The sequence below is a fragment of the Doryrhamphus excisus genome, linkage group LG6 (assembly GCF_037039965.1).
Source record: "Doryrhamphus excisus strain RoL-2023G ecotype Guam linkage group LG6, RoL_Dexc_Guam_v1.1, whole genome shotgun sequence".
NCBI lineage: Eukaryota > Metazoa > Chordata > Actinopteri > Syngnathiformes > Syngnathidae > Doryrhamphus > Doryrhamphus excisus.
Genome location: NC_136362.1, coordinates 11,636,034 through 11,657,889, shown reverse-complemented (window position 1 = coordinate 11,657,889; position 21,856 = coordinate 11,636,034). Strand labels below are relative to the sequence as shown.

The window sequence follows — 21,856 nt, the reverse complement described above, 5'->3', positions numbered from 1 at the left end:
GGATTTTTGAACATTGAGACCATTTTCAGCATTTGCACATATAACTAACACAAAACAAAATGGTCAGAGCCCTTGTTTGGGACATTGCACATGCTATGTGTTAGCAACATTAGCATACTAATGTTAGCATGTTAGCATTGTTAACATGCTACTGTAAGAATACTAGCATTTTTTGCTATTTTCATGGGTAGACACATTTGTAAACACTTACCATAATCATGCTATATGCTAGCCTGCTAACATTAACGTTAGCATTGCTAGCGTGCTATGTCTAGGTCCAATATGGATTTTTGAACATGGCGACCATTTTCTGCATTTTCACAAATAACTCCACAAAAAAACGGTCAGAGCACTTGTTTTCATGGGTAGACACATTTGTAAACACTTACCATAATCATGCTATATGCTAGCCTGCTAACATTAGCATGTTAGCATAGTAGCATTTTTATCTATTTTCATGGGTAGACACTTGCATGAACAGCAGTATCATGAGGTGGTAGCATAATACATTAAAGATCCTTCCAAAAATACTTTTTGTTCTCCAAGTGTCTGACATTGGTACTGTTGCTGAAATGTCAGGAAGGGTTACTTCCTGTTTGGTGCTCTTATTTTGTGTGGTGTACTTCCTACTTGGAAGTACACCACACAAGTACACGCGTTGTTCATTGCTTCTGTTCTCCTCGCCTGTGCCGCCACAAACATACCATTACCGGCCAAAACTACCGTGCACGTTTCCACGGAGCCTTTTGCCGTTTGTTCCTGACTTCCTGTGAGTACCTTCACCTATTTGTGCTCATTAAAGTACTGTTATTTGCGCAATTCTGCTGCCTCTGCATAATGGGCTTCAATCATTCTACAGTCACTTGTTTTTTTCTAACACAGGCTCCTTGTGATGTCACAGTGATCCGGATTTCCTTATCTGGGCGGTAGACCTGACCTCCCTTGCTCTGCTGCACAGTGATTTCACATGTTAGACCAATAATCTGTCCTTGTTTAATATCTCCTTGTGTAATGAATGAACACAAATGTTTTATTTCTATGTGTTTATTTTAAACAATTTGTCTAAAAAAAAAACAATTTGTCTCAAACGTTATTTAAACCATCAATGACTTAATATTATTTGAGTAAATCAGCACGTCATTTCAACAAGACTGATTCTGAGAGGAGGAGCCCAGGCATGTAGCCCCGCCTCCATCAGGTGGAGGATTATTACAGGCCCTGGTACGCCGCTTCCCTCCCGATGTACAGGGAGACCAATCTCCCCAGCAGGACCACGACCCATCCGTCCTGGTTCCTGTGGGGAGAATTTAACATGGAGAATAAAATGTTCGTACAAAGTATTTGAAATTCTCACTGCAAACTAAATATTAATGAGAAATAATATTATGAGAGTGCCCTGTGATTGGCTGGCGACCAGTCCAGGGTGTACCCCGCCTCTCGCCCAAAGACAGCTGGGATAGGCTCCAGCACCCCCGCGACCCTCGTGAGGAAAAAGCGGTAGAAAATGAATGAATGAATGAATATTATGAGGAAAAAAATAATTCAGTCATTTTAGTGGCAAAAGTGAAATTAGGCGTCATAGTATTCCGACTTGAAATATATGAGAAACAAAACAACAAATTAAGTTGTAGATTTTGGTTAGGTTGCGGGGAAAAAAAATTAGAATATAAGCAAGATATTATGGGAGTAAAAGAAATTTTACAATTATAAAGTCAAAATATTTCATTATTTATTTACAATTTTACAAGAATACATTTTTAATATTATGAAAAAAATGGTTATTTTTGTCTTATATTTTTAGAAAAATTAGGTTGCAGAAAAATTGTAATATGAGAAGATATTATGGGAATAAAGTCATCATTATCAGAAGAAAATCCAGAAGTAGAAAACTGAAGTCGTTGGAAAATTAAAATGTAAAAAATACTTCAGCAGAAATATAAACAGCGGCAATTTTACAATTATAAAGCCTAAATATTTTATTATTTATTTTAAATTTTATAAGAATACATTTGTAATATTATGAGAAAAAATGTATTGTAAATATTGTTGTCTCATATTTTTAGGAAAATTAGGTTGCAGAAAAATTGTAATATGACAAGAATGAAGCCAAATTTTGCGGTTTTACGAGAATAAACCTGTGATATATGAGCAAAAAAATGTAAATTTTCAAAGTTGTAATAGGAGAAACAAAATAAACAAAATAAATTAAAATATTATGGAAATAAAGTCATAATTAAGAGAATAAAACTTCATGAGAATAAAGTCAAAATATTCTGAGAAAAATTTTGCGGTCTTACGAGAATAAATCTGTGATATATGAGCAAAAAAAATTCACTTTTCAAAGTCGTAATAGAAGAAACAAACTAAACAAAATAAATTAAAATTTGGGGGATATAATGGGACTAGTTTTAATTATAATAATATTTTTTTAATACAAACATTATTAAGAATAAAGCTAAAATAGTTGACTTTTTACTCATATGAAGAACACAGGCGAATGTTGGCTAACACAGATGGGTTGTCACACTTTTGGGGGTTCCTCCCTATCACAATGCAACAAAGTAAAAATGAGTTTTTCCTGACACAAACGCCTCACCTGTTCGCTTCGTGTCCTCACAGGCCTCTCCCTGGTAGCCCGGCTTACAGATGCAACTGCAGGACGTACCAACGAGCACGGGGACGCCGTTATGCTTGCAGGGGGCGCAGCGGCAGGAGCTGAACTCCTGCTCGTACTCATCCAAGCCCCTCTGAAGGTTAGCCAGTCTGACCCCAACGTGATCGGAGGCCGTGCTCAGGCGCACCAGCTCATAGATGGGCATGATCTGACTCGGTGAGGAGGAGAAAAAAGGAGGAAAAAACTAGAAAAATTAGATCATGGACACAAAAAAAGGTATGGATGCAGAAATAATTTCTTTACATTGCCAAAAGATCAAATATTGTACTAATCATCAAGTGACATGTCATCCTCACAGCCACTATGAAGCATAATGAGCATCATATCTAAGTGCTGTGATGTCAATCATTTCAAGTGTCTTACCTCATATTCAATGACTGTCGGGTTGTATTTAAGACTTGCCCCCCATTTGCGATAAGTTTCAGGGTCCCTGATGGCCAACAAGCCGCTGCCGGTGTCTGTGTACCCCCCCTTCACCAGAGTGATAATATCTTCAATCACAGCGGAACCTGTGTCTCTGGCTGTGAGTAAAAAAAAATGATATTATTACAGCTTCACAGCTCATTATATGAATATTCCAATCCTTCATTTCCTCAATTCAACTCAATTTATATTAGACAAGTTTGAAAACAATGATAAACTATAATTGGACGCATGTTCACATTAATATGTATAAAGTACATTGTCCCATATACTTTGGTTTTTGGTTGTTATCTGTTCTAAAAGGACAAACAAAGAGGGGAAGAAAAGATATTTAAGATAACACAGTGGTGTGAAAAACTGTTTGCATCCTTCCTTTTCATGTTCGCCACACTTTAATGTTTCATATCATCAACTAAATTCAAATATTAGTCACTGACAACACAACATGCAGTTTTTAAAAGGGAGAACAAATATCCGAACCTACATAGCCCTGTGTGAAAAAGTGATTGCCCTCCTATTATAACATAAATTCGATTAATTGGGATCTATCAGTCTGGAAAAGGTTATAAAGGCATGTCCAAAGCTTTGGGACTGCAGCCAACTACAGTGAGAGCCATTATCCCCTAATGGTTTTAAACATGGAACGGTGGTGAACCTTCCAAGGAGTGGCTACCCAACCAAAATGACCCCAAGAGCGCAGCAACGACTCATCCAAGAGGTCACAAAAGACCCCACAACAACATCCAAGAACTGCAGGCCTCATTTTGCCTCAGTTAAGATTAGTGTCCACCATGACTCTACCATAAGACAGGCACTAGGCAAAGATGACTAGGCAGAGTTCCAAGACCAAAACCACTACTGGACAAAAAGAACATTAAGGCTAATCTCAGTTTTCTTCAAGAAAAATATTACGGATCCCTAATACCTTTGGGAAAATACTCTGTGGTTTGAGAGTTTAACTTTTTGGAAGGTATGTGTCCCATTACATCTGGTGTAAAAGTAACGCCTCATTTCATTATACCAATAGTAAAATATGGTGATGGTAGTGTGATGGTCTGGGGTTGTTGGTCAGGACAATGATCCAAAACACACCAGCAAGTCCACCAAACCAAAAACTTCAGACTTTGGAGTGGCCTAGTCAAAGTCCTGACCTGAATCCTATGACCTTAAAAAGGTACTTCATGCTGGAAAAGCCTCCAATGTGGCTGAATGACAACAATTCTGCAAAGATGTAAGAGTCTCATTGCAAGTTATCACCAACACTTGATTGCAGTTGTTGCTGCTAAAGGTGGCCCAATCAGTTATTAGCATTTTTCACACCACTGTATATCAGGTATTGTTAAGATGTCTCGATGGGGAGAGGCGGGGCCGCTATCATATACACAGAAGAAGAATGTAACATAATAAAAATTAAATGAGTAGATAGTACTATATTGTCATATTTTTATATATTTTATCATTGTACTTTTTCTGTATAGCAATGTTAAAATATTGTGTCTCGTGACACCCCTACTATTTAGTGGGTTTTTTTGTTTGTCTTCTGCCCCCCCACCATGTTTTCTCACCTTGACTTAGGCTTCCTTTTTTTTTACATATATCGCCCCCCACTGAGAGGCCTGCTGTTCCCAAGTCGCTGACCGGATAGCTCAAACCAATAGAGGCCCCCAAGCATGAACCGGCCTGCTTCACCTCAAGTTCTGTACCAGGATACATAATGACTTCAAAATATAGCTATGAAAAATATTTGACTTATGCAAAAACAGGAAGGCACACCCTTACTTGATTCAGCCATGGATGTTTTGTTGACCACTACCACGTATTCCAAGGTTCCTCCCATGGTTCCTTCAGTGACATAATGGGTGCCGAATGTGTCGAAGAACCGGGAGTACATGCCAAAGTCATACTGCTCAGGGAGATCCATCAGCGACAGGTAGAAATCCTCATGGAGCATCAGCTTATCGCTTCTCATCTTGAAGTGAGCTGTTTCCACGGTGGATAAAAGCCTGATGAAGCCCAAGTCCTGACCACAAACAGATACATGTTGACATTTTACCGGCTTCATTCCGTGTTATTCATTAATTCATTTTCTGCTGCTTATCATCACGATGGTCGGTGGGGTGCTGGAGCCTATCCCAGCTGTCTTCGGTCGCCAGCCAATCACAGGGCGCATATAGACAAACAACCATTCACACTCACATTCATACCTATGGACAATTTGGAGTCGCTAATTAACCTAGCATGTTTTTGGAATGTGGGAGGAAACCGGAGTACCCGGAGAAAACCCACGCATGCACGGGGAGAACATGCAAACTCCACACAGAGCTGGACGAGGGTGGAATTGAACTCGGGTCTCCTAGCTGTGAGGCCTGCGTGCTAACCACTTGAATGCCGTGCAGCCGATTCCAGGTTATATTTACAAAAATAATGCAAGCAAAGATAAAAATAGCTTTTTTGCACATTTTTGGTCAGGATTTTTTCTCTCTCTGAAAATAGGCTCTTTTTTCCACAGAAAACACATCCAATTCAGTAAAAGTCAGTAACTATAATGCGTTTCTGAATCCAAATGAGCAACTAAAAGTCAAATTATTATGGATAAATGATAAGAATTTTGTCAGGTACTGTACACGATGCAGTATATACCATATACCATATGCCATATACCATATAACATATACATAAGCCTGCGTGCTAACCACTCGTACGCCGTGCAGCCGATTCCAGGTTATATTTACTATAATAATGAAATGGATGTAATGCAAGTAAGGATAAAAAATAGCTTTTTTTTGCACATATTTGGTCTGGATTTTTTCTCTCTCTGAAAATAGGCCATTTTTTCCACAGAAAACACATCAAATTCAGTAATAATAATTTATTCGTTTTCTACCGCTTATCCTCACGAGGGTGTTGGAGCCTATCCCAGCCGTCTTCGGGCGAGAGGCGGGGTACACCCTGGACTGGTGGCCAGCCAATCACAGGGCACATATAGACAAACAACCATTCACACTCACATTCATACCTATGGATAATTTGGAGTCGCCAATTAACCTAGCATGTTTTTGGAATGTGGGAGGAAACCGGAGTACCCGGAGAAAACCCACGGGGAGAACATGCAAACTCCACACAGAGATGGCCGAGAGTGGAATTGAACCCTGGTCTCCTAGCTGTGAGGTCTGCGCACTAACCAATTGTCCGCTGTGCAGCCCAGTAATAATAATGTGTTTTTGTGTTTTTGTATTATGGATGAGTGATAAGAATTTTGTCAGGTATTGTACACAATGCAGTGTATACCATATACCATATGCCATATGCCATATGCCATATACCATATACCATATACCATATACCATATACCATATACCATATACCATATACCATATACCATATACCATATACCATATACCATATACCACATACCATATACCATGCAATAGTCAGTTTAGTCTTGGTGACAGCAATAAATAAAATGATTACACATACAGTACCTGGCTTTTATGCTGTGATACGTTGCGTAAAAACTCGGACTCCTTACTTCCTCTCAGTCCACCTTGCACGTAATAGACGCCGAGCGAAAAGCCCTCATTGGAGGACCTCATCGTCTTCCTTGCGTTTAACAGGCTCACCGCATCACTGTAGTATTCCTGAGAGCCCTCTGATGTGGCCTCTGCCTGCATAAAGGGAATCTTTGCGTCATGACCGTTCAGCCAAGTACATTTGTGAAGAAGCAAGAAATCCTCGTACCACAAAGCGGTAAATGTGGTAGTTGTAAGGCTTCCGGTAGTTTTTCTCATCTTCGTTGTAGTGCAAGTTTTCACAGAAGGAGTCATAGGTGAACTTTCTCCAGTCGCCATTGTAGACGTATTCACATTGTCCTCCAAAGTACTTTGGGTCCAAAACATGATCCACAAATTCACCAGTCAAAGCATTATACCTGAAAAAAAATGTGTTATTATATATTTTTCTCATAACGGCTAAAGTGGACACAACTATTTAAGGAAATTATCATCTTAATTGGTAAAAACTCCAAAACAAACAATTACCCCTGAGTGCCACGCTCAGCACCAGGGATGGTGAGGAACGTGGAGCACTTGTCATTCCTCCGGTTGAAATCTTCACAACCATCTTCATCGGAAAAATCATCACAGTCTGCCTCTCCGTTACAGCGAAGGGACTGGCTGATACAACGGCCTGCAGGGTGTAAACACAAATATACATTATCTTTTCTTTAGCTTACATTCAAGCAGAAATATGCAGAATACTTATTAGCGACTGACTTAGTAGCTCTAATGTTGCCTATTGGTGGTTTAAAATATCCTCTTAAGGTCTTATGAGTATGCATGTACACATTAAGGCTGTTGGTTTGCATTTGTAGTGCATTAAGTGACATTTATAGTCTCTTAATGCTGCTTTAATATACGTACTCCAAAATGAGGCTGAACTTGCCAGTTTCTTTGCAGGTGAAGCTCTCGCCGCAGTAATCTGGCACCAAACACTGCGCGGTTGCTGTTGGACATGCCAGCGTCTCCCACAGTGTCTCAAAGCACTGTGTCCCACCAAATTGCGAAGGTTTCTCCATTTTTCGGAAGCGGAACTGAGGATGTAGTAATAGTAATGGTTTATTGTGATTTATTTGGTTTATTTATATGGTTTATTTTGAGCATACATAACATATATCACATGTTTGCAGCTAGACATTTCAAGATGCCTGAAAGGAAGTCACCCACTTACCTATTTTACATATAACATATATAATATATAAAGTTGTAAAGTGGGTAGCCAGGAACGAGTTGTTCAAAACTCTCAAGTTTTACACTTAATCGGATTTCATGGGTACTCATCCTCGTTACTCACTCCATCATTCATTCATTCATTCATTTTCTACCGCTTATCCTTACGAGGGTTGCGGTGGGTGCTGGAGCCTATCCTAGCTGTCTTCAGGCGAGAGGCGGGGTACACCCTGGACTGGTCGCCAGCCAATCACAGCGCACATATAGACAAACAACCATTCACACTCACATTCATACCTATGGACAATTTGGAGTCACCAATTAACCTAGCATGTTTTTGGAATGTGGGAGAAAGTCGGAGTACCCGGAGAAAACCCACGCATGCACAGGGAGAACATGCAAACTCCACATAGAGATGACCGAGGGTGGAATTGAACCATGCTCTCCTAGCTGTGAGGTCTGTGTGCTAAAAGAACATCATACCAACAGTAAAATATGGTGGTGGTAGTGTGATGGTCTGGGGCTTTTTGCTGCTTCAGTACCTGAAAGGGTTGCTGTCATAAACTGAACCATAAATTCACCCTGGACTGGTCGGCAGCCAATCACAGGGCACATATAGACAAACAACCATTCACACTCACATTCATACCTATGGACAATTTGGAGTCGCTAATTAACCTAGCATGTTTTTGGAATGTGGGAGGAAGTCGGAGAGGGTGGAATTGAACCCTGGTCTCCTAGCTGTGAGGTCTGTGTGCTAACCACTCACCCACCGTGCAGCCCTACTCACCCCATCCGTCAAAGGTAATCACTGTACTTAACAGCGTTATTATTCCCTTTGGATTTACTGGCATACTTTGTACACATTTGGTGTGCAATCCAATCAAAAGAATAAATGGTGTTACCTTTTGTTCAGTGCAAGAGTTACACGATGTCCATGCAGTCCAGCTCTCCAGTTTACAGTTGATTGGTATCGGTCTGTTTACAGCTCTAACACTCCTCACTGCAGTCATGCTTGTTCTTGAAAAAAAAAAAAACAAAAACATTATCGTCTCAATTCCATGTCTATTGCCAGCAATGTGCAAAATGTATTAAATTACTGCTAACCATATCACAACATATCACAACAATATAGGCTGCACCTGTTTAGTGCTGGCGTCCACGGCCTCCTGAACGCATTCGCATTAGCGTTAAAATGCATCAAAACATGCACCATGCACAAACATAGGAGTAAATTAATTATACTTCCCATTCTAGACAACAATGAGATAATGTCAAAGGCTAAAATGGCACATCACAAAACAGCTGCTGTCATCCCAAGGGTCTTCCTGTCAATAAAATCTTGACCGGCCACAGTCAATCATTGATGAAGAGCAAACAATGGCTCTTACAACAGCTGGGAAAGTTGATATTAGTCATTTCTTGTTCATGACAAACAGACAAATTGAAAAGGAACTCAATAAACAATAAAGAATTGTATGTGATTACATTACAATACATATTTAATTGAAATGAGAAACTGTGAAATTTAAAAGAGACATGAGGAAAAAGCGGTAGAAAATGAATGAATGAATAATAAATACACATTGGGCGGCACGGCGGTCGAGTGGTTAGCACGCAGACCTCACAGCTAGGAGACCAGGGTTCAATTCCACCCTCGGCCATCTCTGTGTGGAGTTTGCATGTTCAGTGTGAATGGTTGTTTGTCTATATGTGCCCTGTGATTGGCTGGCCACCAGTCCAGGGTGTATCCCGCCTCTCGCCCAAAGACAGCTGGGATAGGCTCCAGCAACCCTCGTGAGGAAAAGCGGTAGAAAATGAATGAATGTATTTGATTGCGATCTAAGTATTGGATCCCCAAGCACTTCTTTGTTTTGGGGCTGTCACTTGGCAACTCATAATTACATTTTGTTTTAATCACACCCAAAATGTTATATTTCCCAATATTTGTGATTTTGTTTCCGGGCAAATTCACATATTCCGTTTTTTGTAATATACATTTATATATATATGTATATGTAATATGTATATATATTGCAAATTTCCCCACTGAGGGACGAATAAAGGCATATCTTAATCTTAATACTTTAATTGTATTTTTTTACGGTTTATCTATTGTACTGTTATGGCTATATTTTATTTAAAAAGAAAAAAATATATCTAAATTTGCCAGCAAACAAAATGAAAAGTACATTACATTACATTACATTACATTTTTCTGAATTTTGACTCCTTGAGCGTGCCCGTTACCTCTGGTGCAACATCATGAACGCGCACGTACGGGGTGACGCATTGTACGCACGCGCAGCACAACACCGGTGGTGCTTTCAAAATTGTTTGTGTTAGCTTCGTTTACGGTTAGCATAAAACTTTACTTGAAAGTTGTTCTAAGAAGCTAAAAAAAAAAAAACATTTAGCTAAACTAAACGTCAGGTTGCTTTATGCGCAAACCTGGTCAGTGATGAAAAAAACGGGATACAATGGAGGAGGTAAAGAACTACGTATTTTGTTGCCAATTAGCGTTATCATGACTTGTGTAGCTTAGACGCTTCTCATTTAATGACATTGTGCCCCAGGTAACGTTATGTTGTCGTGTATGATTAGCTTATTTCTAGAAAAGCAATTATAAGCCCACGGTTACTAGTAGATATTTATATTTTACTCAAAAACACGTTATTAATTTCTAACAATATATGGATTTCCATTTAAAAACAGCGGTGTTTAAATTGAACAAGATAAAAAAAATTACTTTAGTGTACAATGGTTGAAGATATTTGTTTGTGTAACATTCCTAGAGGAAGCAGTCCATAGTTAATTTTTACATTTTTATTTAACCCTACTCTTTTATTAGGGTCGGCATTTTACATTTTAATGCATAAAAAGTATCACATAACATTTGTATATTGCATCAAGGCTTTTTGACTTTGTCAGGAAACTCTATTTCAACAACATAATATAATTTTTACTAGTTGAAATTATGACCACTGTATTGTGAGGGTCGGTTTCGACCCGGTTATAATAATATGACTATAAAGCAATATTTTGAGCCACAACCAAAAGCATAAGTGTACAATTAGCCAACACAATGAAAACCAGCTCCTCTTCTCATCATGTAAGCTTCAGGGAATTCTCATTTTGACTACTTTTCCAGTATATCAGTAGAAAAACAAGGTCCAGACATGTGAGGTGAATTCATTCATTTGACTAGCTGATTTCACATTTACAATTTGGATCATGGAAAGAATGGCAAGAAGTACAGTGAACCAATATCTGGACCTGTTCTGCTTTTTTATTTCAGTTTATACTAAAGTTCTGTTGCTGAAAACAATAACTTTTTCTACCTTTTCTTGACATTAATATATATGGGTCAAAATTGACCCGAACAACATTGTCTCTTTAGTGATTAATACTAAAATGAGAAAATAAATCAAACTAATTGATTTAAGAGATATGTTCTATAGCCCTCAGTAATAGCCAGGTAACAAAAGAACCTTCAATTTATTAATATGATTCTTTTGAGGTTCATTTTACCATTTTTGGAAATTGAAATGGAGGGGTATAGTGACAAAAAAAGGCCTACATGCCCACATCAAAAGTATCAAAACCAACATTTTAAAGGATGAGGAAGTCTAAGAAGGTAACCAAGATATGAGACGCAAATTTGATGGTAACTTATTGTTTTTAGTGTATTTTGTAGCTGATTTAATACATGGGTCAAAACCGACCCGTTAACCTAAGAGATGATATCAGAAAGCTAACACAAGAGGAAGGTTAATTAAATTATTGTCTGTTTTTCAGGAGAGTGTAATCAACTTCAAAGCTCTGAGGGCCAAGTTTCAGGAGGAGGCCCTCCTGGTTCAATCCAAAAGCACTCGACCAGCCGTAGCTGAGAAACCCAAATACCTTCCTCCTGCTGGGGGCCACTGCAGTTCCGTGGTTAACAGTATCAATATTGCTACAGAAAACAAGACAACAGTGGTTCCCAGAGTTATCTTCAGAGATGGACTGCGGGCTTCTGGGGGAAAGCGGCCAATTTCTTTTCCACCACAACCTCAGCAGATCTCTCCATCTTCCCGATCCGCTGATGGAGACAGTACGACACGTCAGTCCTTGAGAGAACGCCACATGCCTCAGGTGCTTCCCATCCTGCCTGGAAAAGAGCACACATGTGACCCGCAATCAAAAAAAGAGACCCAGACGGAACCGGAGACTGTGAAAGAAGTGCTTCCGCAAGCCAAACTCAAGAAGAAGAACTTGCTGCTTCCTTTTAAATCTAAAGTGTCAAAAATGAGCACAGAAAGCGGAGAGGAGCACACATACGCCGAATTGACCACTAGACCTTCCAGTGCTCCTGGCGAGCTGCCCTCGGTGGAAAAACAGACGTCAGGGGATGGCGTTTTGCTCCAAGGTGACCAATCAACCACAGAGTGCCGCCTCTCCAGTCCAGATGTCTCTGTCAGTCCTCCGTCAGCAGAGACCAGCGTTGACTCGGAAAACCGCATCATTAGCACCTTGGAGAGAGCCAAGAAGAAGTTCTCCTGCAAGCAGATGTTGATCTCCAGCAGATCGAAGAGTCTGCGTTCCCCTGACTTCGTATCACACGACAGGGCTTTCTTCTCGCCACCGAAGAACATGGAATACGTGAAGTCCGACCTACCTTCGCCTCCACCTGTGTGTCTTCCACCCCTGGCTTGCATCTCTGCTCGACCTTTCTCCAGAGTCAACAGCTCCGTTCGAAGTACGCCGCATTGTTCTCTCACTCTATCTGCATTAATTAAATTAATCATGAATTTGTTTCTCCAAAGAGCCTGCAGTAATCAAGCAATGTGGCCGGGAGAAGAATGACCCTCCTCCTGCAACCACTGCACTTCCTTCCCACTCTGCTCCACCAAAGAAGCCTCTACCCGATTTGAGGTCACTGGCGGTAAAGCCATTAAAGCCCCCCAGACCTCCATTGTTGGATCTCAGCTGTTACCGACAACCTCTGGGTAATGGTGTGTTAACATTTTCATTGCTCTTTGCTATTTATTTTAGATGCGGGTCATGTGATTTTTGTATAATTTGATTGGACATCAGTGGACAGTTCCTGTATTTTCGCTGGAGTTTTGGGTATGACATAAAACCATGAACGCCAGACACTCAATATTTAATGTCTTTTGAAGATAGCATTATTTGTAACAGAACTCTAAATAACTCAATTCAGTCTCATCTTTAACAAGTACTATGCCTGCTGTGTAGTTTGGCGGTTGGTGTGGTTCGTAGAAAACCTTTGTCTTTTTGAAAAACTCCTTTCTTGTTTCTTGGCTCTGTGGTTTGGGTCATTTCAGTTTCTCGCAGGGCTGCAATCTATTTACGGCGGCTTTGGGTTGCAGGGTAGTAGGGGCTTAAGGGTCAAATTTGGATTATTGGCCATGATGCGTTACCTGCATTAACTTTTGATTCTCCAAAAGAATCTTTGTTAGAATTGTCGCTAGTCGCTTGTTTATCTAGGTCAGGGGTGGGCAAACTTTTTGACTCGCAGGCCATATTGCTTTAACCAAATTGAGATATATATATATATATATATATATATATATATATATATATATATATATATATACACCTACAATTATTGTATCTGTAAAAGTGTCATGCAATATGTTATGCTATATCTGCTTGTGTCTCTTTTTTTCAGGAGCACTTTGTAAACAGCAGACCACATAAATAAACGAAATTCATAAAAAAGCTACTTAAACCATCAAAAGGTTGGCTCAAGCCATGATACCAGGTTGTATGTTAAGTTTAAAACAAATACTTTGGAAAGAACAAGCGGGCCATATTCAAACATTTGGCGGGCCTGATGTGGCCCCCGGGCCGTAGTTTGCCCACCCCTGATCTAGGTTGTTTGATACTCGATAAATATAGTCGCTATGCTGTCGGCTGATTAACTGGTAAACCAGGGAAAACAGATAGAACCAAATGTATTTGTGGCGGTCCAGATTTGTTTGTGTTTGTTTTGTCAAACCTGTAATAATAGAAAGGAAATTTAAGAAATGTGCTGTTAAAGTTATGCAATATTTTGCTTTTCTACTACATAGACATGCTGCGAGATCCCGTGCAAGAGCCAAGTGATGCTCCACAATCGGAGCATCCTTCCGTCTCCAATGCTGTCCTGGATGCTCCTGACTTTCCAGACTTTGAGAATTCAGCGATGGAACCAATACAGCCTGAAACCGTTGACATTGCCGCTCTAGATTTAGGAGTTCTAGATTTTGGAGCTCCTGACTCTCCACCTCCCGCACCGACTGACTGTGGAGCTCCTCCGTCGGACGCATGTAACTCCACAGGGGCCAGCGAGAGCCCCCTCATCCAAGATCTGAAGCTTGGCGTTCTCAACGGAACACCTCATGAGCCAGAAAGCTTCGCCGAACCATCAAATCTGACAGAGTCCATTGCACAGGATCCTTGGCGTGACGACGCGACCGTACCGCCTCGTCTTGTTGACACAGAACTGTCAGCTGTTGAGGAAACTACGCCGGCTTTCCGAGAAGCACCAGCCAGTGATGAGACTCACACGCATGCCAGGTGAGATCGAATCCCAGCCTTTGTTCGCTGGCGTTAATTGTTAACTGTTACTTCTCTCGGTGTCAGTGAGCAAGACTACGAATGTGATAACGTGTATGAAGATGTGGAAAACCTCAACAAGCTCATCCTTTGCCAAAACTCACGCAAGCAGAAAGTCAACCTGAAGAGTAAGGATATTTTTTTTCTTTTTCATTTTTTTATAAATCAAAGCCCCAACTGAGATTAACATCATTGTCAATTTTTTTTTTCAGATCCATATGCGGACAACCACCCAGTGGTAAATCGTATTTATTGTTTATCTAATTTACTGTGTATAATTTAAGTGTGTCTCGTTGTTACTCCATCTGTGCTGAATTTATTCTCTTTACTCCCAAGAAGGAGGAGGCGTCCCTTAACATTTGGCCTCGGAACCCATGGTATGTGCAGAGTTTCTTAATTGACATTGATTTTTGCCAGATGGAGGACAGCCTTTGATTTTCTCCCACTGTGATGATCAAACAGGGGCGCCGTACCGGGGGAACATTCATCTCTTAATCACGTCCACAGGTACAGTATGCAACACATCACTCATACTTTTCATGAAAGCAAGACGTTCTGCCTCAAACTGGTTCCATTTGTTTTAGCCATAAAAGCCATATGGTTCTATTCATACCAAGCACATCTTATTTGTATTTGGTTGCTGCTGTACAATCCGCTTTGTTTTCAGCAAGGAACGCCAAAGCCCCAACACCGCTGACTATAAGGAACAGAAGAAAAGAGAGAAGCAGCGACTGGAGAAGGAGAAAAAGGAGCAAAAAGAAAGAGAGAAGAAAGAGAATGAAATGAAAAAGAAGTTCAAAGTAGGTCTTTTCAATGCTTTACCCCACCAGGGGTGTCCAAACCGTTTTCCACCTTGGGCCGTGTACTGACATATGAAAGGATGCAAGGGTGCTTTGATATTTTATATAGCAACACATGAAGATATGCTAAGAAGTTAAATATATTTCAAAGAAAAACTGCATCTCAGTTTTGTCATATCAGTGAAAAAGCCTATTAATATCAACTTCACTCTTTGCACTTTTGCATTTTTTTTAAATAAATGTTCCAAATATTTCAACTTTCTTTATAAATCTTCAGAAATGTGCTTATAATATTATGGTTTTAGTGTCATAACTTTCCCCAAGGTAATTTTCCTAAAATTACAATCTCTTTTAACTTTGTTTCTCATGTCATCCAATGATATTAACATGGCTGCATGGCGGTCGAGTGGTTAGCGCGCAGACCTCACAGCGAGGAGACCAGTGTTCAATTCCACCCTCGGCCATCTCTGTGTGGAGTTTGCATGTTCTCCCCGTGCATGCGTGGGTTTTCTCCGGGTACTCCGGTTTCCTCCCACATTCCAAAAACATGCTAGGTTAATTAGCGACTCCAAATTGTCCATAGGTATGATTGTGAGTGTGAATGGTTGTTTGTCTATATGTGCCTTGTGATTGGCTGGCGACCAGTCCAGGGTGTACCCCGCCTCTCGCCTGAAGACAGCTGGGATAGGCTCCAGCACCCCCGCGACCCTTGTGAGGATAAGCGGTAGAAAATGAATGAATGAATATTACCACAGCTGCACGGCGGTCGAGTGGTTTGCTCGCAGACTTCACAGCTAGGAGACCAGGGTTCAATTCCACCCTCGGCCATCTCTGTGTGGAGTTTGAATGTTTGTCTATATGTCTATACGAAGACAGCTGGGATAGGCTCCAGCACCCTCTGTGACCCTCATAGAAAATGAATGAATGACTGATATTACCACTTTTAAAAAAAATAATCTACAGTGTATATTTTTATATTTCACATCTATGCTACTAAAATGTATTTTTTCTTTGCCATAATAGTTTCATCATATACACCCCCCCCCCAAATTACAATTTTATTATAACAAACATGTGTTTTCTTAAATATTTCAACATTATACAACTAAAGGCAAAATGGTGATGTGACTCTTTAGGTGACAGGTGCTGAAGAGCCCATGTATCATGCTAAGGTGATGGTAGCCAGCAAGGTTCGTAAGAATGACCTTCCTGTGAAAAGCGGCGACACGGTCAGTATCATTCGCACCACCAACTGCCCGAAAGGCAAGTGGCTGGCACGGGACGCAAGCAACAGATGTGAGTTGAAAAAAACACAAAACATTATTTTCGGGGGTTTTGTTCAGTTGAATATTCCAGTGACTGGACTCTGGACTTTGTCAGATGGCTACATTTCTGTGATGAATGTGGAGCTTAACATCAAGGAGATGCTCCAACTTGGCAAGAAGGCCCAAGCAGCTGGACGTGGTGGCAACCTGGAGGGAGACACCATCAGCATCGGGAGCAGGTATTTGACACGAGAACATTAGTGTGAGGGTGTCATTTTTAAGATGTTTTTTTTTTTCTTCTATAGGTCTTCAAGCCACCCTGTACTAACAAGCAGTTGTAAGTAGCACAAAAATATACTGACTCTTATTTATTAGGTACACCTCAAACGGAGATTCGAACTTGACTGTGAGGGAGAAGTCTTAGCCACTATCTCACCATGCTGGCCATTGATGCGACAGTAATCCTTATGGTTGTAGTTTGAATTGGTGTTGAATTGCATGGATTAGGTCAGGGGTCAGCAACCTATGGCTCCAGATCTGCAGGTGGCTCTTCAGCCTCTTTGTTGTGGTTCCCTTCGCAATGCACAAAGTTTTTTTTTTTTTTTTTTTTTTTAACACCAGAATGGGAAAATATGCATCTTTGTAATGAGTTTGGGCGGCACGGCGATCTAGTGGTTAGTGCGCAGCTAGGAGACCAGGGTTCAATTCCACCCTCGGCCATCTCTGTGTGGATTTTGCACGTTCTCCCCGCCTCTCGCCCGAAGACAGCTGGGATAGGCTCCAGCACCCCCAGCAACCCACGTGAGGAAAAAGCGGTAGAAAATGAATAAATGAATGTAATGAGTTTAAAAAAAAAAAAAAGTCTGATTTTCTGTGAGACCCTATACTAGCAAAAGTACTTCATCAACTCCGCTTTTTCACATCTGAACTACTTTGATATCCCAAAATTCCATCCAAATCTTACAGCCAATCAAAATCTTGGGAGACTCACAATTAGCTCTGGATGTGAGCACATCGCTGCACATTTAATAAAGATGATACTGTCAATCTATAAATTGACATCCATTACACATGCACACTGCACGTCTATTTGTTGTATTCTGCTGTTACAACTTGTTAAAATTAAGAAAGATTCTAACTTTTGAAAGTTTATAATATATTGTTTTTAAATTGTTTTGCGGCTCCAGTCTATTTTTCTTCAGTGAGCGACGGGGTAAAATGACTCTTTTGATAGTAAAGATATGCCTTAAGATAAGATAAGGTAAAGGTTGCCGACCCCTGGATTAAATATTTTGGCTACTTTATTTACAGAAGTACAAATAACTGCCGCTATGTGATACACGGATATGATCTTATACAGTAAATGTCTAGCGGGGCTAAGACAGACTTGTTAGGCGACACGAAGCAGCGGTGCCGAGTTTGGAAAGATACCTTAAAAGCCCCAAAAGGCCTGACCCAAATACCTTCCCTTTAGTAGTTGTCATATATCTGACAACTGTTATTTTACCATTGTGAAGGAATTCAATAGAAGATGTGGATTTGGGGTGGCTTAGTTGCGACCCTGCCAAACGTCAGTGTCAGTCAGTCTTCAGCATGCGCACTGCTTAATTGAAGCCATTTGTCCCCCCCCCCACCCTCTCCCCTGCAGTCACGGACGACAGTGAAGAGTGGGCCTGTGAAGATGAGACTCTCTCGCCCACCCACGAAAGCCAGTAAGGCATAAAAGCTCCATGTTCTTTTTGGTTGTTCCGCAATGTACGTGTACAGTCACCTCTCGCCACCTTGTGCTTTGAATTGTGTGGCTTCACTCTAGCACAGCTTTTTTCCAATAATTAATAACTTAGTAGTCAAAAATTTACATGTCAAAGCAAATTGTAGGGTTTTTTTTTTGCTTAAATTAAGCATTATCAAGCATTAAAACAGATAACAATATAATAACAATAACACCTCATACACATTTTTTTGCCGCCTTTGGTGTACACCAATCAGAAATCACTCCACACTCTTTATTGCTTTCTGGTTCTACCATATCTTACTTATCATGTGGAAATATGGGGTAATAACTATAAAATCAATCTTCCCTCGCTAAATGTGCTGCAAAAAAGGTCAGTAAGGATAATTCATCATGCCACCTCTAGAGAACATACTAACTCCTTATTTCTAAAATCACAAATACTTAAACTTGCTGATATAGTTCATCTTCAAACAGCTAAAATAATGTATAAGGCTAAAAATAGCCAATTAGCTAAAAATGTCATCCAATACTTCTCATGCACAAAGCTGAGCCAATTCAAGAAACAATACAAGCAGTTGATGTTTGCTAAATACAAGGATGAAGAGTCTTGAACCAGTCATGATGTGCTATACATATCACTATATTGACACTTACTATGGTACCCATTATGTCATTGGATGCTCATATCACCTTGTACTTCGGTACGGGACAAAAAATTAAATTAAAACTTAAACTATATTATGAAAGCAGGAAGTGAACAAATGTAACAGTTACTGATTGTAAAAGTACCAGATGGAGGGGTAGGATTTAATAAGCTTTGCTTCTTCCTACTCCTTTTGGACATGTTGGAACTTTGAACTGATTATGCGATGCATTCAATTGTAATCTGATGCATGTTTAAATGAAATAAAACCATTACCATTACCACTTACATGGAGCTCAGGAAACGTGAATTAGAATAAAAAAGGGGTAGTCAATAACTTCATATACGGTTGGAAAACATGAGATAATGTATCACATAATCACTTTTACCCACCTGCCTCCACTCTCATCAGATACTATCAACAACCTTTAAAGTATTTACATGTAATTCATGCTTAATAATGCTGTCGTTTTCTTTTTTTTTTCTTCACCCATATAGCTTTCTCCAACAAACCTCAATGCCTGAAACATGTGAGTAGATTCTATCCAGGGTGTTGAAGGATTTCCCCCTGCTGTCTTGCCTTATTTGAAAAGGCAACGTGACCTCTGCTTTTGCTCTAAATCTAAATGAGCTGACCTTTGCCTTCACTTTGCTCACCTCTGCCCTATGTCCTTTCACTTTAACAGCATGTGACCTAGCTAGCACCCAGCACATCCTGAGTGATGCCAACATGGAGGACCTACATATTCAGTAAGTGTAACGTACACAATGTTCATGGCATAACTACGTAACTATTACAGTGGACAGTGCATACTTATTTGAATATTATCACACTTGAATGTTTCAGATCAGCTAGCAACTTTAAATATTAGTCAATGACGACACAACTGAACACAAAATGCAGTTTTTAAATGAACTTTTATTATTTAAGGGAGAAAACAATCTAAACCTACATAGTCTTGTGTGGAAAAAGTGATTGCCCCCCTAAAGCTAATAACTGGTTGGACCATTAGCAGCAACAACTGCAATCAAGACTTTATGATAACTTGCAATGAGTCTCTTACAGCGCTGTGGAGGAATTTTGGCCCAGTCATCTTTGCAGAATTGTTGTCATTCAGCCACATTTTAGGCTTTTAAAGCATGAAAGGCCACAAATGCCACAGCATCTCGATAAGATAAGATAAGATGACTTTTATTCGTCCCTCAGTGGGTTAATTTGCATTGCACAGCAGCAAGAGTACAGAATCAGTTAAGCAGTACAAAATACACAATATAGAAAAATAAACAATATAAACAACCCAAGTATTAACAAAATCAACAGTTTTACTCAGAGTTATGTACAAATACACTGATATCTTGCTAGTGAGTTAATATGAGGCATTATATAAATACTTCACATAGAACATAATATATTGCATTTAGAGCCTTAATACTGCACGTGGAGGTTGATCAGATATTGCACAGAGAATGGAGTCTGGAGTAACTATACTCAATATAAAAAACAAAGTATTGCACATATGTACATAGCGGTGTGGAAGTTTATTGGGAGCGGTGCTGGTTGTACAGTCTGACAGCTGCAGGAAGAAAGGACCTTTTAATAGTAAAAAAAAGTTTTTTTTTCATTTCAAAACTGCATTTTGTGTTCAGTTGACGAATATTTAAATTTGTTTGAACTGAAACATTTAACATGCAAAAAAAAAAAATCACACTTTTTTTTTTTTTCCTGGACACACCTTTTGAATCTTGTGTTGACCTTTTCAAGGACAAGACACGAAGCCCTGCAGAAGCTGGCCATCTTCTTTCAACACAACCAAGATGAATTTGGCGATTTGCCCGTGGATAACGGCGTGCCAACCCCTACTAAGTATAGCATTCTATCTATCCGTAACATGTTTTTGCTTTATTATTATGTGATATATAACATTGTCCATTTTCTTTCCATTGTGTCTGGCGCCAAGTGCTGACCCACCCAGTAAGTGTCCCTACGGCTCCACTGTTGTCACTACTAATGTCACGCTCACTGATAGTGCAGATGCTAAGAGGAGGCTACAAAGAAATCACTTTGAAGGACAATCTTTTATGCCGTTTGATGTCTCGCCCGTGGCATCTTGTATCTGCTTTTCCATTGAATGTGTGTGACATTTTTTATCTGTTCTCCTTTATCCAGGCTTCTTGTGCGCCGTTGACGAGCCTCCATATCCGTAAGTACTGACGTAAAACAAATTCAGCGATGCAGTGTTTTAGTTCTTTATTTGATTTTTGCATACTTAACTTATGCTTGTGCATAAAGGCTCAGTGACATTCTTGCCTCAGGCACATATTTATTTTTTTTGTTATGTATGACAGCGAACAGGAAGTCGACTTCTCCGAGCTGGAACTCCTTCCCCCGCCACCTCTGTATGCTGACACCTTCTGAGTAAAACAAGCGATAGAATTCTAATCCACTGGGGTGTATGCAAAATTGGAAAAAACTTTTTGTTTTCACTTTGTTCTACTATGCAAACTATCTGAATCACATTTATATTTTTTGTGTGACTTTCTAATTGCACTAAGCACACATGATTACTCACATGTTGGAGTTTAAAGCATGTCTTTCATTGTTAATGTTTTTTTTTTCAATGTTTGACTGTTTTCTGGGTTACATTGAATAAATGTTGGTCATGGTTGGATGCTTTGGCTGGCATTTTACTATAAACTTTACACCCAAAATATGACCGCTTTTTAATTTAATGGCATCCAGGCATCCAGTAGAAAATATGCAATGTAGTATTCTGCCTTTCCATAGACCGTAATGCATTCTTTATTATTGTGGTTGTAGTTTGTAATGGTGTACAGCTACGCTGCATCATACCCAAAGTCTTATAATATATGTTGGTAACTTGTTGCATACAGTATTGGTCACTTAATACCTCAAAAACATTGTACGTTTGGTATTTAAATTGCAGTTTCATTTCCAGTTGGTTGAAATGAGACCATTACAGCTGAGCAC

General features: G+C 39.8%; 2 protein-coding genes across 4 annotated transcripts; one reads left to right on the top strand and one right to left on the bottom strand.

Moving 5' to 3' along the window:
• Window positions 1–1,048: 1,048 nt before the first annotated feature.
• c8a (complement component 8, alpha polypeptide) lies at window positions 1,049–9,148 on the bottom strand. Its single transcript, XM_058066400.2, has 11 exons — window positions 8,964–9,148; window positions 8,727–8,841; window positions 7,538–7,685; window positions 7,135–7,282; window positions 6,836–7,025; window positions 6,580–6,762; window positions 4,877–5,117; window positions 4,663–4,794; window positions 3,038–3,195; window positions 2,597–2,822; window positions 1,049–1,294 (listed from the first exon to the last, which is right to left on the bottom strand). The coding sequence occupies exons 1-11, from the start codon at window positions 9,071–9,073 to the stop codon at window positions 1,143–1,145; spliced, it is 1,803 nt and encodes a 600-aa protein (XP_057922383.2). The 5' UTR covers window positions 9,074–9,148; the 3' UTR covers window positions 1,049–1,142.
• Window positions 9,149–10,242: 1,094 nt separating this feature from the next.
• LOC131125582 (uncharacterized) lies at window positions 10,243–21,550 on the top strand. Of its 3 annotated transcripts, none has more exons than XM_058067248.2 (19): window positions 10,243–10,310; window positions 11,620–12,559; window positions 12,627–12,809; window positions 13,899–14,385; window positions 14,452–14,552; window positions 14,637–14,662; window positions 14,761–14,801; window positions 14,887–14,931; window positions 15,092–15,224; window positions 16,361–16,520; window positions 16,605–16,728; window positions 16,795–16,826; window positions 18,138–18,201; window positions 19,366–19,397; window positions 19,554–19,617; window positions 20,630–20,731; window positions 20,826–20,839; window positions 21,035–21,068; window positions 21,214–21,550. In XM_058067248.2, the coding sequence occupies exons 1-19, from the start codon at window positions 10,302–10,304 to the stop codon at window positions 21,281–21,283; spliced, it is 2,661 nt and encodes an 886-aa protein (XP_057923231.2). In that variant the 5' UTR covers window positions 10,243–10,301; the 3' UTR covers window positions 21,284–21,550. The 3 variants fall into 3 exon arrangements, with proteins under 3 accessions (XP_057923231.2, XP_057923230.2, XP_057923232.2); XM_058067247.2 differs by having other exon boundaries at window positions 12,627–12,815; window positions 21,214–21,549; XM_058067249.2 differs by lacking the exon at window positions 20,826–20,839 and having other exon boundaries at window positions 12,627–12,815.
• The last annotated feature ends 306 nt before the right edge of the window (window positions 21,551–21,856 follow it).

What these genes read in the sequence shown, in the direction of transcription:
- c8a (XM_058066400.2), bottom strand. Translation starts at nt 9,073, where the DNA reads ATGGGAAGTATAATTAATTTACTCCTATGTTTGTGCATGGTGCATGTT. An exon ending in TGGACGCCAGCACTAAACAG is followed by an intron (nt 8,842 to 8,963) that starts GTGCAGCCTATA and finishes TTTTTTTTCAAG; the next exon opens with AACAAGCATGACTGCAGTGA. An exon ending in CTTCACCTGCAAAGAAACTG is followed by an intron (nt 7,283 to 7,537) that starts GCAAGTTCAGCC and finishes TACACCCTGCAG; the next exon opens with GCCGTTGTATCAGCCAGTCC.
- LOC131125582 (XM_058067247.2), top strand. An exon ending in ATTTGGCCTCGGAACCCATG is followed by an intron (nt 14,802 to 14,886) that starts GTATGTGCAGAG and finishes ATGATCAAACAG; the next exon opens with GGGCGCCGTACCGGGGGAAC. An exon ending in ACGGGACGCAAGCAACAGAT is followed by an intron (nt 16,521 to 16,604) that starts GTGAGTTGAAAA and finishes GGACTTTGTCAG; the next exon opens with ATGGCTACATTTCTGTGATG.